Source organism: Poecilia latipinna, unplaced genomic scaffold, assembly GCF_001443285.1.
Source record: "Poecilia latipinna isolate Pla-1442-1.1 unplaced genomic scaffold, P_latipinna-1.0 Scaffold168, whole genome shotgun sequence".
Classification (NCBI taxonomy): domain Eukaryota; kingdom Metazoa; phylum Chordata; class Actinopteri; order Cyprinodontiformes; family Poeciliidae; genus Poecilia; species Poecilia latipinna.
The window spans coordinates 550,135-565,851 of NW_015112784.1; the positions used below are offsets into that span (position 1 = coordinate 550,135).

The following is a 15,717-nucleotide window of genomic DNA, read 5'->3' on the forward strand; positions in this document are numbered from 1 at the left end:
CGCACACACACACACACATACACACACACACACACCTACACACACGCAAGCACACCTTTGAATTGAAATTGACTGGCAGGCTCTAATGGCATTTAAACCAACCGAGGGAAAAAACATTGGACGTTCCTCGCCGCCGTGATCATGATGTCTGCAGGCGGCTGCTCCACAATCAGCCCTTAGAAACAATTAAAGCGCGGCTGTGTGTGCGGTAAAGCGGCTGTGTGCGGTAAAGCGGCTGTGTGTGCGGTAAAGCGGCTGTGTGCGGTAAAGCGGTTTTGTGCGGTAAAGCGGCTGTGTGCGGTAAAGCGGCTGTGTGTGCGGTAAAGCGGTTTTGTGCGGTAAAGCGCCTCGTTTTCATGAAGACCAAACATCCGAGCCGACGGGCGTCACAAGCTGTCCGTGTTTTAATCAGGTTACTGGGAGGAAATCTCAACCGGAGAGGCCGAGGAGCCGCTGTTTCCAGAATAACAACAATAAATGTTCTTCACACATCGGCGAACGGCTGGGAGCAATTATCCCATAAAAGCCAAGCTGGCCCAAGGCATATGCGAGTTAAGCGGCTGCACATGGAGTATTTAGTTTACAAGCCAAATATTTAGATTTTAAATTAAATATTTAGTTTTGAACTCGACATTTATAAATGGAGAAATGACATGGTGAAAATATGACATTTTTCTCTATGACAGGCTAAATAAATCACATTATTTCTGTAAATCTTTCACTGTGTAACTTTACAAACTGCTCTCCATAGATGACCAGTTCCAGCTAAACGCATCCTTCCAAATAAAAGGTTTATAGTCCATATAAATTCAGATTAGTACTGTAGATTATTAAAAATATATTATTTGGAAATAATAATCTCCATTTCGTGTAAAGGATTCCTTCTCTGGAAGCCAGAATTTGCTGAAAAGATGCTAAAAATTGATGTAGAAGCTCTGGTGCAGCTGATGCAGCAGCTTCCAGTCATAAGTCAGGCTTTATTTTAAACTCTGCAGGTTGTTTAACCAACATGGCGGTTGGTCAGATTTAGAGGAACTGGATGTGAGGAGACTCTGTGTTTTCAGGTGGGAGTGGATGCGTAGCAGCGGAGGGCCTGCTGAATGAGTGTGTGGGCGTACGGAGCCTTTTCACGCTAACAGCTAATGGACTCTCAGCTGCTGCTCTGAAAACACACGCCACGGCGCCATTTGCTCCTCCGCTTGTTTTCCATCCCGTCTTTCATGAACGCTGCCGAGGAACGAGGTCAAACGGAAAATCATGAAAGAGTCAAGCTGATTAGTCAATCTGGCTGCGGTGCAGTTTGTCTGAAACGATTTAATCTGATGCGATAATAGAGAAAACCTGCAGAGCATTTTACATCTGACTGGAGAATTAGAGACAAGCTGGAACATTTTAGCATTTGTGCTCAAAACAATTAGTTGCTTCTTTGTAAACATTTTTTCACACTCAAAGATAATGCTTACAATTTGCTATGTTTTTCTGATATTATCAGGTAAATGAGGCTTTTTTATAGTGTAACTAATACCCAAATCTACTTCTTTTTTTTTTTTTTTTTTTTGATAAACTCACTGCAAAACCAAAAAAGTCTTACCAAATATTTCTGGTCTAGTTCATTGTAAAAGTAGCTTCTACTTAAAATGAGACAAAACTAAGTCATAAGTAACTTTTCAGCAAAATATCAAGCCTGTGTGGTAAAGCAAATATTTCCCTAATATTGATGAAAATGCTAGTTCCATTGACAAATTTTATCACTTATGAGAGAAATGTCTTGTTATAAGTGAAATAATCTGTCAGGGAATCAAGTAGTGATTCATCAATATTAAGGAAATATTGACTTAAAATATCTAATTTAAAGTCATAAAAATGTTATGCAATAATTACGTTTTTTCAAGCACCATCATCAAAATCATCATTACACATGAAATATGTTGTTCAACGTTTGATTCAAAGCAACTTTAAACGTTTTAGTTAAAGGATCTCAGTATTTCGGCTTTTTTGCAGTTTTTTTAGAAGTTTGTTCGAGATTTGTGCTGTTTAGAAGCTGAATCCTGGACAGTGCTGCCCTCTTTGGGTTAAACAGTGACACTGCAGTTGAATTTTCTTATTGGTTACAACCTTCCAATAGGAAAGCTGTACGCCCCCTAGTGGCGAGTCAGGAGTTGGAATAATCCCAGATATTCGAGTATGGCGAGCGTTGATCGGCAGCAAGAAACTTTTTCGTTATAACGAGATATGAAAAGTTTCTTCTGTGTTGTCTGTGAACGAGCGATTTCTAGTAGCTGTTGTGCTAAAGTTCAAAGATAACAGAGAAATAATCAAAAAGGGCAAAATCAGCAACAGAGATATTGGAAACATTCACAGCCTTTTCGATAATCATGTCCAGTGTGTGCATGTGTGTGTGTGTGTGTGTGTGTGTGTGTGTGTGTATTGCTTGTTTAACAAGGTGAATTAGACCAAAATGATCAAGAACGTCACACAACCTTTCTGTCTTTGAGCTTATCAACATGTTGAAATGTCCCACAATTACTAAACAGCCATAATCAATGCCTAATAGATAACAGCTCATTAAAGTCGATAAAGAAATTTTCCACATATTGTGGGGTCTTGTAGAGACCCCTTGCAAGTTACTGCTTACATCCGGAAACTTCCTGAATGCGCACAGTGATGGAGGAAAAACCACGTTTCATTCCTGCCTCAGTAGAACCGTTAACTAGATGAAACCTGGTATTATTAATTCAGTCTAGTTCGCCACAGCAAAGGGAAAAATAATGCAGAAAACCATTAAAGATCAACTCAAAACCACTTTTTTCGCTCTCTGTGTCAGTTATGCTACACACAGACTTGTTGCCATAACAACTGATGACAGCGCCACTTTGTTTCCAGATTCTACACTAAAATCACTCAAACACACAAAGAACAGGACATGCTGTCTGTTACAGTTTTATGTTTTTAATGTTTAGTTTGTGATTATTAATAAGTGATCACTGTGGTAGATTAGCTACTGCTGCTATTAGCTAAGCTAACAGAGGGGTACCTGATTAGCTAACTTAAGTTCCTGCTGTGCCGATGATCTGTCAGAGTTGTGTTAAAGTCTCTTTTTTATTTTGTAACTGAACCAAAATGCACTGAATTCTGCAGCACATCTACATGTTAAGTCAAAGTCAAGCTAGCATAACTGCACTATTTCCCTTTCCGTCGCTATTTTTTTTTCTTAATAAATCCTATCAAATTGATCAAGTTTTCAAAAGTTTCTGACAAGAAAAAGTCCAAAGGAACTGTTCATTAGTCCTGCTGTGGAGGATTTTACTGCAAAAAACTAAAATAAAAATGTATGAGATTAATGAAAGATGAGACTGTGGTGCAACATTTTATCTGGTAATATGTTATGACAAACATCAGATTAATAAAGTCATAATATATTACCTGATAAAAATATGCCACCACAGAACTACTCGCCAAAGAAATAAAAAAAAGTATGAGACGGTGTTAAAATGCATTTACTTTAAAAAACGAGCCGAATCTCTTTCTGTGTGGTAAATGGTAAAAATATTTCACTCTATAGAAACAGCCTTAACCTTTTGACCTATTAGAGGATAACCAGTTAGCCTGAATTCATGCTAACTGAATTCAGTTAGCCTGAACCTCTGGAAAACCTCAGCCGTTCATCAAAGTCTCGTCCAGCTCGACGGATCTTGTTAAATTCCTGTTTTTCCTCCCATTAAAAGAAAAATAAAAACTACAAACAGCAGAGAGATCGATGTGTTCACCAAAATACAAGTGTTTGTTTTTAAAAATAAAATCTCAATTTCTGAGCTTCCTCTGTTAAATCTGCTAGAGTTAAACCTGAAGAACTAAACTATATTCACAGGAGAGGTGAAAAGAGTTATTCACAGAAAAGCAGAAAACATTCTTTCAAGGTCACTCGCTCATTTTGAAAAACATCTAAAGCTCCAGCTTTTCTCTGAAATTCACCAGGGAGCCTCCTGCTGCTCTCTGCCGGCCTGATTTCCATTTTTTGAAACCAATAACTTCCCGTCAATCACAGCCACAGAAAAACGCCTCGCAGTCGGACAGAAAGAACAATTAACGCCGAGGAATCAGGAAGTATAAATATTAAGCAGCGATGTCGGATCAGGAACTCGGCACAGCCGGCCCAATCTGCTGGCTTCTGGTTATTTTTATTCAACAAACATCATTTTTTAATAGTCACACAAAAACAAACAACTGAAAATGAGTAATTTGCTTGATTTTGTGCAAAAATGAAAGAATTTGAACACTTCTAGACAAATTTAAAATCATTTGTGGAAAGCTTTAAAACACAAAACCTCGCTCTAAATTATTATCACAACTAAACTCAAAAAAGGTGAAATAAACAGAGTTATTTAAAAATCTACACTCAAGAAAGATTATGACTCAATATTAACAAAATGTCAGGAACATTTGATAATTACAAGATGGAATTTATTATTGTTTTTTTAAGAAACAATAAAACTTATAGTTTACTCAAAAAATATCTCCCACAATTTACATCATACTTTCCAAAACGTTACCCAGTGAGCAAAATAAACTGAGAGGAAGTGAAAGGGAAAGAAATCAGGAATTTATCCTGAAAACTCAAGAAAAGTATCTGAATTTGTTCTGAATTTACAGAAATGTTTCATTTTGCCTGATGTGTGATTTCTCCCTCTGCAGAGATTTTAGGATAAAACCTTGAAGAGCTGCAAAGAAGCTAAACTTTTGTTAGCAGTCTGGATTTTCTTGCAACATATTTTCCAGAATTCACCGTCCACAAAGCTACGCTGTAATTTCAGGAAAAGTAACGTATAAGAAATAATATGTAAGTCGAGGGAAAGTGAGCTGGAGTTTACTATGAACATTTAAGAAGCATACCTTTTAAATTTTGAATTAGTTCTGAAAATTAACCAGTAAACTGGTGGAAAATAACTTTTGGGAAAGTAACATTTAATCTTCTGCATGTTCTGTAAAGCACTGAGTAAAGAAAGTGAAGTGTAAGTTCCAGGAAAGTTGTTTCGAAGATCGTTGTTTTGTTTCGTTCTCACGGCTCATCCTGTTTCCACCCACCCAGCCAAATGCCAACTCTGCTCACATTCATCGCTTTGGATTCAGCAGCCGAATCTCTAATGTTAGAAAATCAACAGGATGTGAGAATCCAAAGTGATGCAACTGTTTGTGATTTGCTACCAGATTGTGAATCGATCCACCGTTTGAGAAGAACAAATGTTTGTGCTACTATATGTGCTGCAATTCCTGCTGCAATTCCTGTAAATGTAAGAAATGTTGGATTTTGCAGAGATCTTAAGTAAACAAAGACTGTAAAGCAGCTAATTTGGGATTAGCAATCTGGTTATCATGTTTTCCAAAATGTACACCTTACTTTACAATAATTCAGCCTGTTAATTCAGATGAAATAAGAAAACTGAGACGCAGTTAACAGGAATAAGAAAGAAGGAAAAGAAACGGAAAAAATGTAAAAAATAAACAATAAAATAATCTGGATGCAAGAAAACACTAAATAAACATGAAACTTTAGAAAATTGCATAAATAGGAACTAAAACTACTCCAGTTGTTTTATTTTCACATTTCTCTCTCTTCTATCAGCTTTTATCGTCCTGCTAAATTCAACATGCTCACATTTCTCATGTTTTTCTTTGTGGCACCAATTTATTCCTGATTCCTCCTCCATCTGAGCTGACAGGATGTTCATATCCCACCACCAGATGTGGTTATTTTTACAGAAATTTGGACCATATCTCTGCTTTTCATCTTTTCTGGTGCTGAAATATAACAAAAGGAGCGTTGAGTCAGATTTATCTGCTCTGACGCGCTGACATCAGGCTTTGTCCCCGTTTTAAATCAACTCTCCCAGCTTGTGAAATGTCTCAGAGCGAAACTCTCGGCTGCTTCGCAGGGATGAGTCAGATCTCCGACGGTCTGGATTCTACATCGAGACGTTTTGCAGCTGCAGAAAATTAGACGTGCGTTTGGAAAAGACATCTGGCTTCCTGTTAGATAACAGGCGGAGGTCTCTGCTGAAAATGAAAGTTGCAGATTATAAGCAATAAGAATTATATCTCTGGTGAAGTCTGGACACACACAGGCGACGGCTGATGAATGAAAACATCAACCAGGCAAACAAGAAGCGAAACAAAGCCGGGTTTACTCTGGAAGCTGGAGGAATTTACACATTTTATTCCTGTTTTAGGTTTATTATCACCTAAAGGTGTTTAGCTGTGAACCTGAGCAGCTTCCATCTCATGCTTTTGTTTTCATGTAATCATCAGGCTTTCTAAAACATGAATGATAATCAGGGTGTTACTAAGCAGAATGCATAATTCAAAAGTTTTCTATTGTTTTTCTAGATGGTTTATAATGTTTAAGCTGTCAACATTTACAAAACAATTCAGAAGGTTCGAAGCTACTGTTGAGAAATGTAAATATTATCAGAACAAAAGCAGAATAAGCCCCAGATACGTTTATGTTCCTCTCATTTGAAGGATTTTCACTCATTTCCTTGAGTGAAAATCCATCTATGATGTCAAATATTAGATAAAATCAAAGCTGAGTTGTTAAGAGGTGATCAGTACAAGGGCTGCTGTAAGGACTGACTGGCATGATGAAGATTTTTACTGGACGATAAATTCTCCCACAAGTGTGACACACGGTGATATTGTGTAATGGTAATGGGACAATAATGCAAGAACACATTCTCAAACATCAACAAACTTTAAATTCTAGTGAACATTTGAAAAATATCCAAAATGAATAAAACAAGAGAAACGACAAATAAAATGGATTATGAATTCTCTGTAAACAAAATTATCCTTCAAAAAAATGATGAGTTGAGACCAAAACACCAGACTGAAAACTTTTATCAACCAGTTTTTGGTAGAAAGAGAAAAAATTAGAAAAACAATAAATAAACCAAATGGAAATTATTCAGCTCATTTTACTTTATTGTGAAAGGCCTACAAGTAAAAAATATTTATGTGAAAAAGTTTGTATTTTTAATGGCTTTTCAATCTTTTAGACTTTCTGTATGTACTGAGTTTAGCATGTTTGGATTTTAAATTCTCTTTAGTCTTTACTTTAAATAAAATTAAGTTTTGGTTTTTGCTTCCTCACACTTTTCCTCAGCAGGTTAGTTGGTAAGAAATACTTTGTTGGATTTAGAAATCCTCCATCTTCAATCTCAACGAGATGCTAACATGCTAACAGGCTAACAAGGAGAAGAAAAGCAGGAGAGAAACGAGTGATTCAGAATGGAAATGAAGAATAATTCATGTAGGACTCACTCAGGTGACTGGTTCTGTTTATATCGCGTTTCCTACATTTGTCGATACTCAGCAGTCAAATGTTTGATCAGCTCATTAGCTTGGAAATCACTTTTAAATCTCACCAAACGGCATCAACGCCACCAAAGAGATCCAACCTCGGATCGTCTCAGCTGAGTTTCACAGAAAGAAAAACCAAATCATTTTAACGGGCATTGAGCCGCTGAGCAGATTTTATTAAAGTCCGGCGCGTCCGGCTCTCCTTCCCGCTGCAGCCCGCAGGACCAGGCAGAGCAGCCGCTCACGGCTAACTCCAGCTTCCTGTTGTCATGCAGATGAAAGCCGGAGCAGCAGCTGGATTATTTTATTCCTCTCAGCGCGGATCGGTACGTCTCTTCATCGTTTCAGTCGTTTCTCCAGGGTTTGAGTCTTTAGAACCGACACCGGCTCCGTCTGTCAGACAGAAGGAATAAATCTATCGCCGTTCCAGGAGTTACAGCCGCTGTGCTTCCATATAAATGTCATGCAAATTTTGAGACAGCTTTTAAAATTTAAAAAAAAAAAAAAACAAAAAAAAAAAGTGAATTATGTGTGTTTCCGTCTAAGAGTTTGGAGCGAATCAACACTCAGAACACTCAAAGCTTGATTTCATCAGATGGAAAAAAAGAACTAAAGGCAAACCAGCATTAAACATGTCGTGCCTCTGGTAAGGCAAAGACCCACCAGTGGATGGGAACGTTCCTTATGGAAGAAATTATTTGTTTAATTTATTTTCATCTCTCCTTCACCGCTTTGATCGTTTTGTTTTGTTATTGTTTTTAAAAAAAACAAGAAAACAACCTCGAGTGACTTAAATTGTAAAATTGAAGAAGTTACTTTGAATTTAGAACCGTTTCTAAGGCAATACTCTAAAATGTGTGTTTTGATCTAATTTAACAAACAAAAAAACAAGCAAAGTAGTCGAGTTTCCATCTTCGAGTTTGGAGCGAATCCACCAGGCAACACAAAGCGTGATTTCATCTGATGCTAACGCTACGCATGGCTGTAACAAACAGGAAGTAGAGGTTGCTAACCAGCATGTTCCTCCTGTGAGCTGGAGGTTTGGACAGTCAGCCATCAGTGCAAGTCCAGATGCTAACATGGTTGCTATCGGTTACTATTGTTTTTAATCAGCTGTGGCTAACAGGAGGAGACCCAAACAACCCACCCCATCAACGTGACAAAGATGGAGATGCTACTGCGATTTATTAACCAGAGGAAATGTTTCATTATCCAGAGAAACTACAGCAGGCCTTAGATGTAGTGTCAAAATTATAAATACTTCATTAAACGTTGTTGACTTTTTGACCCATAATAAATGAAACATATTTGATGTCGATTGGTGATTTTGATAGCCATACTCATCAAAACGTGATGTTTGTTCATGATTTTCTCAATTACTGACTGTATGGTGTCTTTTTATGACAACGTGTTTATTCAAGTTTATTTGTTTTAAAGCACAAATAAACCTGATGGATTGATTGTTCTACTGGATGTTTTATGACAAAAAATATCTTTTATATCTCTAAACCCTACAGAATCTCATCTTAAATGTCCTTTACAAGAACTGAAAATACCAAAAGTTTATAATTTCCTGCCCAGCAGAGGCTCAGTTATTTTACAGTAACTGTTTCAGGGTCACACAAGCAGAGAAATACATTAAAACAAACAGCAGCAGAGACCAATACTGGTGTTTTCCTCTGGTTTGCCTCACTTATCAGTGGTTCTCATGCAGCCCAACCCACTGACTTTCCTTCACATTGTGTGGAAATTATTTAACATTTCAGATTTTTCTCAACCAGATTCCTTCCCTGAAGACGATGGTTCTCCACTTTCATGCAGTTTTTAAGAAGTTGGCCGTTTCTGAACCTAATTTAGTCGTTTCCTCAGATGTTTCCTGTCCTTAATGACCGTTCCTAAACAGATTAACATCTTTTCCACAAAAACAAATCAAGTTTATTAGTATAGCACATTCCAGCAACAAGGCGGTACAAAAACCCAACACAAGTAAAACACAGCAGTTGCTGGTCCAGAACGCCAGCAGCAGCGTTCTGGACCAGCTGCAGTTGGAGGACAGTAAAGACACTAATGCACTAATCAGTACGAATAAAGATAGACAGATTAGTTTCTCTAGAACCTGCTGAGCCATTAGTCCTCTGATCCTGGAAATGTTCTTCAGCTGATAGAAGGCTGACTTTGTAACCGTCTTTATGTGGTTCTGAAGGTTCAGGTCAAAGTTCATCCTGATCTCTAGTTTCCAGCTGGAATAACTGAAGCTACATGCCGACTCTAGATTGGTCCAAAGATACCAATCAATCAATCAATCAATCAATCAATCAATCATGTTTATCTGTACATCACATTTCAGCAACATGGCTGAAAACATAAAATCGTCATAAAAACATCAGTTCGTCAACAATTGTGAAAACCAGTAATTTTGTCAAGAGCCATCGCTACAACCATCAATGCACATCAAATATATTGATCAATGCTTTATTTATTATTAATCAAAATCACCTCTAACCAGGTGGGTTTTAGTTACAGACATTTGTTCCAGATTGGTGGCACTTAGAAGCTGAATGCTGCTGCTCCACGTTTGGACCAGAACCAGAACCCCTGAGAGGTCTGGAAGGCTGATCCAACAGCAGCAGGTAATAACTTCAGCTCCTCCAGGCATTGATTTGTGACGATGTAGAGCAGTGTATCATCTGCATAGCTACAGCAGCAAATTTTTTTATTTGTTATAATCTGAGTTTAGCCATAAGAAATGAGAAGCTACTCGTTAGCAGTGATGATCCGACAGGATCCTGGACGGGTTTGCTCAGTTAAATCCAGAGTTTTCAGCGTTTGATGACGTAAAGCTGCTGCAGTCCAGCCATGAACTGAATCGACACCAAACAGCTGAGTGGAGCTCAGACTCTCGATGACAGGAAATGATTTTTAGAAAACCCTTCAGATCAACACGTAAACAAAGCAGTGTCTCTCCTGCAGACACAAACTCCTCCTGGACATCCTCCCTCTTTGTCTGCCAGACTCTTCCAGCCTGCGTCCTCTGCTGTCAAATCAAATTCCTCGCTCTCCATCATACATCTCTCTTTTCCTCACCTCACCCCTCCACCCTTCCCTTCATCTTCCTCCATCTTCTCCCTCTGGATGACTTATTTAAAGCTCCCAAAAATAATTTCAGAAGCACAACCTGTCAGCCTTTTTATAAAAAGAATTAAAAAGAAAGAAAGAAACGGAGTTGATGACATAAAATGTGAATAAATTTGACATCATGAGGTCTTTTCCCACATGGGAAAAAGCAAACAAAGCATTCAGAGAAAACGATTTGTTAAAACATGCATCCAACCTCCTCTAAATCTCCCCAAAAGAAGAAGAAAGAGAAAATCAGACATCTGTGCAGATCAGCCTGGGAACAATGACAGCAGCTGGGCAGCAACAAAAGGACATCAAGATGCTCCGTTTGTGTCTTTGTGGCCTTCACACCTGCATCCCTCACTATATTTATTCATTTTATCGCTAAAATAAATCCTGTTGTGTGCCTGGGGATGATAAAACTCCTACCTTCTCGGCTCCTCTGTGTTTCTTGGCCGCTGGAGGCTCGTCGTGAAGCCGCCGGACAACAATAGCTCCTCCGCCGCTCTTTACTCCACAGTCCGCCGCTGTTTTCCCGGAGCCTCCGGTGATGGTGCTGCTGTCTCCCGCGGGGATCCGGGAGTCGGTTCCGGGTCCCTGGTGATGCTCCGGCAGGAAGACGGAAGGCGGAGGAGACGCGCCATCGTCGCCGGGCTTCTCTTTCCTGATGCGGGCGGGAGGAGCGGCGGCGTCCCGGTCCCTCTTCCAGCCCCGGATCAGGTTCTTCCCCTTCCGCTCCTCCTTGACTTTGCCCGCAGGAGGCTCAGAGATGCTGCTGCTGTTATTGTTCCCGTCCGCATCTCTGGCCGCTGAAATCATCTCCACACCTTCCGCGCCTCCGACGCCGCGTCCTTGAGGCTGCAGCCGCCGCTGAACGACGACCCCCGGAGCCGCCGGATGATCCGCCGCCGCCTCCGCCTCCTCCGGGTCCGCTCGTCCTTCCTGGCCGCCTCGGCTGCGTTTCAGCGCGGATCTCCTCGGCTCCGACCCGCCGCCTGGTCCCCGGGTCTGGAGCGAGGACAGGGCCGCGTGTCTGTGGGCTGAGGAGGAGGAGGAGGAAGAGGAGGAGGCGGTGAGGTTGTGTGACAGCTCCCTGCAGTCTGTCAGCGGCTCTCCATTCTCCTCAGCGATCAGGAAGCGTTTCATCTCCTCTCTCCTTGTCTCCTTTGTTGATCTCCACGATCATCAGCATTCAAGTCATTGTCAGCGCGCCAGCAGCCGCAGTGAGGCTCAGAGGCGGTGGGCGCCTTCAGCAGCAGGCCTGTCACGATAACAAATGCTGCTGGACGATAAACGTTCCCAGAAGTTATCGTGATAAACGATAATATTGTTCAGAGCGGTTTAAGCCGCTGCACTATCAAGAGGCCCAAGAACAAAAGCTAGCATGATAATAAATACTTAAAGTAACTACAAATAATACAAACTAAATGTTATTTAGTTTTCCATACTAAGTGGAAAACGATTTATTATTTTTACACCAATAATAGGTAACTCTTGGGGAATTTTAAAATATCCAACTTGTTAACTTATTATGAATTTAGAATTTTCTAATTCATATAGTATTAATTAATTATATATATATATATATATATATATATATATATATATATATATATATATATTTTTTTAAAGAGCAATACTTACCGAGGCTACAGTTGAAAAGTCATTTATGTGTATTTACAAATAATTTGTACTTTAGTTTTTATTTTTGGCTGAATTTTATTTTTGTGTTTGCTTGAATGTTTGTTCTTTTTCATATATGCAAAACTCAATAAATATATTGTAAAAAAAGAAACTTTTTTAGTTGATGACATTTCCAAATAATTAAAATAATATGGTACACTTAATAGCACAGATTTTATATTTTTTGGTTTGCGACACCTGTAGGGAATCAGTAGCCATAACAACACTGGTGTGACGTCATTACAAACAACGCTAATGTTGCTGTAGCTTCATGATAAAGCTGTGAAATGATCTGGACGTTCAGTTCCGCCACATGGGGGCGCCGTTGTTTCAGGCCTCAAGATTTATAAACCCTGTAGCTGCAGATAAGGCAGCACTAATGCATTTAATTCATTATTTTAATGTTCAGTTAAAAATGACAATAAATCCTTAGTAGTATCTGTTATGAATCGTTAAATTACTTCCAGACCAACTATAAAATAATAAATAAATGTGAGATTATGAAGAGAAGTTCTTGGTGTTTTGAGTGGAATCCATGAGAAAAACTACATCATGTATCCAAAGCTGCACAAATTAAAGGAGAACTTCACTCTGCATTTCTAGGAAAAGCTGTTTCATAAAGAGTTTGGTATATTTACTCAGATACATTTACTTGAGTAACTTTTTTGAAAAAATAAAATAGATTACTTTTAGGAGTATTTTTACTATGCTGTACTTTTTACTTTGACTTGAGTAAGTTTTCTATGAAGTATTTCTACTCTAACTGGAGTAAAATTTCTGGATTTTCTACCCACTGAATGAAAACAAAAAATTCAACAGAGACACACACCTGCAGTTTTTAATAAAATAAATAAAAATAAATAAAATCAACTTTTATTTATTAAAGAAACTGATTTGGAAACTTTTTTTATTTTGCCTAATTTTGTTATTTTTTGTTACTTATAAATTATTGTCATTTTGGTCTTTAAAATCCCCAAATTTCCACTTAACTTTATATTTTGGTCCATCTGATGATGTAAGTTTTAAATATTAAATGATGTTTTGATCAGTTCTTGAGTAAATACTCTTTTACTTGAGTAAAAATATGTTGAAGTGGTTCTACTCTTACTTGACTATCTGAATTTTAATAGAAATATTCCAATATTATACGCTCTTTTCCAACCAATCGGTTTATCTTTGTTCTTACATCACAGTCTTCTATAAAACAAACATTATTTGTACTGATGTTTTATTTTTTGTGTGATTGTTTCTTTATTTTCTTACAACTTGCTGCAAGAAAATGACAAATTAATTTGTGATATTCATGTTTTGACTGAGTGATTGATACGTTTCTCTGTCAGGAATCGGGTTCAGAACCCAGAAATACTTTTCTGATCTCAACTCTTCAACAGAGAATCAGAACCTGACTAAAACTTTTTGTTTTTTGAATAAAGTTATAAAATTACAATAATACTGTCATAATGTTATGACTTTATAAGAAAACAGAATATTACGGGATATTGGATCAGAACCACTGAATAACTGGAAGCTGATTCTAACAGATGAAAAGTTTCTGGATACCAGAAAGCTTCTTCTGGCGTCTACTTTATAAACCTTAATCATCAGTAATCAGATTCAGAGAAAATGTTTGACAGAGAAATCATTTCTCAGATTACAGATAGAAGATGTTTATTGGCTCTCACTGAGCATGCTCAGAAACAATCAATCTTTACTTAAAACACAGAAACATTTTGTGGCCTGAACTTTTCAGGTTGAGATCTGTATCGATGACATTGACGCCGGCTTTGCTATACGCTTCCTTTGCTTTTGGGTGGAGGATCACCGTGATAAACGAAATGGGAGATTTGGTGACTTCATGTTTTTTGTACCACAGGTACAACGGGGTTCCTTTGGTGCCATCATTCAGGTTTGTTTTCACCTTCTGATAGCCTGCTTTCACCAAACGACTCTCCTTCGACGTATCAGTTGTGATCTTCAGATCTGTGATGGCCTTCTTCTCATCAGTGGTTTGTTGGTAAAAGATGAGGATGTCAGATCCACCTGAATCTCTGTTGATGTCTTCATCTATTCGGGTGTAACCTTCACGGAATAATTCATAGTTTGATATATCACCAGCATTGACCTGAATGTCACAGATGTAGGTCTGATGCTGTCTCTTCATCCACAGGTAGATCAAATCTCCTCCAGCTTTCCGGTTCAGATCGCAGGCTGACCTCTCCCACTGAGGCTGGCCCTTCTTGGTATTATCTTCTGCATCAGTGGACAGGTCCAGCTCCACGATTGGGACGTCGTACTCAGTATAACCTTTGAAGAACCACAGGAAGACGTCGCTGCCCCCGGCTCCTTTGTTGAGATCTTTATCGACCAGGCGGTACCCTGCATCCTTCAGACCTTGTTTCATCCAGTCATTGAAGGAAAACTGGATCCTGGTGATCGCTCTGTAGTCAGCTGTTTTGTACCAGAGAAAGATTTTGTTTCCCCGTGCTCCTTTGTTCAGATCAAGAGGAAGTTTGGTGTAACCATTATTACTAAACCAAAGTTCCTCGTCACTGTCCAGAGAGATACCGATATCATTGATGTACTTCTGCATCTTTGGCTCCTGCATCAAAGTTAAACCCAACATGAGACGGAGACTACACCCGATACGACATACATCTGGCTACAGACGAGAATTTACAGAAAGAAATTATTTTATTTACAAAAGTCAATAAAGGAAACAAACTGGAGTTTTTATATCTGATAAATATGAAACATCTCTTTCTCACAGAGATTCAGCTGCAACAAACAAAAATAAAATATAATTTATATGCATTGATAAAACTGTAAAAGCAGAACTAGTGGTTCTAAAGTTGGTTTGAATCAAGCTTGAAATTCAGACAAAACAGAAATATTTTGAGATTTTAAAAGGATTTGATAGAAAAACGGGTCAAATATGAACCCAGCTGGTTCTGTCCAGTTTGTCAAAATGATGGTTTCCATGTCAAACTTCTCAGTGACAGTTTCACTGTTAAACAGTTAAAGAGAGATGAATGGATGAAGCTGAACACTCACCTGTCTGCAGGTGATTGGCTGGTTGGATCTTCTGGCTGAAGGCTGCTGTACCTGAGCTGCTGACCTGGTCTTTATAAACCTGCTGGGAGCCGAGAGACGGTGGGAAAACCTCCGAGGAGCTACACAAAGAAACACGACTTCGCAGCAATAAAAACATCTACTTCCTGTTGGGTCAGAACTACTTGTCAAACTGGAACATGAAGCATTTTTCTGCTCCTTCAGCTGCAGAAAAATTCTGTGAAACCACCATCCACTTCGTTTCTCTGGAAACCAACCGGTTTAACAGATCGTATCAAAACTACAAAGTCATAGAAAGCAGTCACAGCAGCTGAAGCTTTCAGTTTTGTCAAGTGGCATTGTTAAATGTTTATTAATGTTTAATTGATTTCATTTCAAAAGCAGCTCTAACCAGGTTTTTTGGAAATTTGTTCCAGATCTGTGGTGCATAGAAGCTGGATGCTGCTTCTCCATGTTTGGTTCTGGGGATGCAGAGAAGAATCAGAACCAGAACCT

General features: G+C 38.7%; 2 protein-coding genes across 2 annotated transcripts in view; both read right to left on the reverse strand.

Annotated features, from left to right (window-relative positions):
* The window catches only part of znf608 (zinc finger protein 608), a 43,984-nt gene extending 32,022 nt beyond the window's left edge, over positions 1-11,962 (reverse strand). Inside the window, exon 1 of the mRNA XM_015029960.1 lies at positions 10,900-11,962. Within this exon, the coding sequence (XP_014885446.1) occupies positions 10,900-11,616 (717 nt within the window). The 5' untranslated portion in view covers positions 11,617-11,962. The remainder of the gene's footprint in view (positions 1-10,899) is intronic.
* Positions 11,963-13,840: 1,878 nt separating this feature from the next.
* On the reverse strand, positions 13,841-15,429 carry LOC106945920 (uncharacterized). The gene is made up of 2 exons (XM_015029932.1): positions 15,205-15,429; positions 13,841-14,752 (listed from the first exon to the last, which is right to left on the reverse strand). Exon 2 carries the CDS (start codon positions 14,741-14,743, stop codon positions 13,862-13,864), a length of 882 nt encoding a protein of 293 aa, XP_014885418.1. The 5' UTR covers positions 14,744-14,752; positions 15,205-15,429; the 3' UTR covers positions 13,841-13,861.
* Positions 15,430-15,717: the final 288 nt, after the last annotated feature.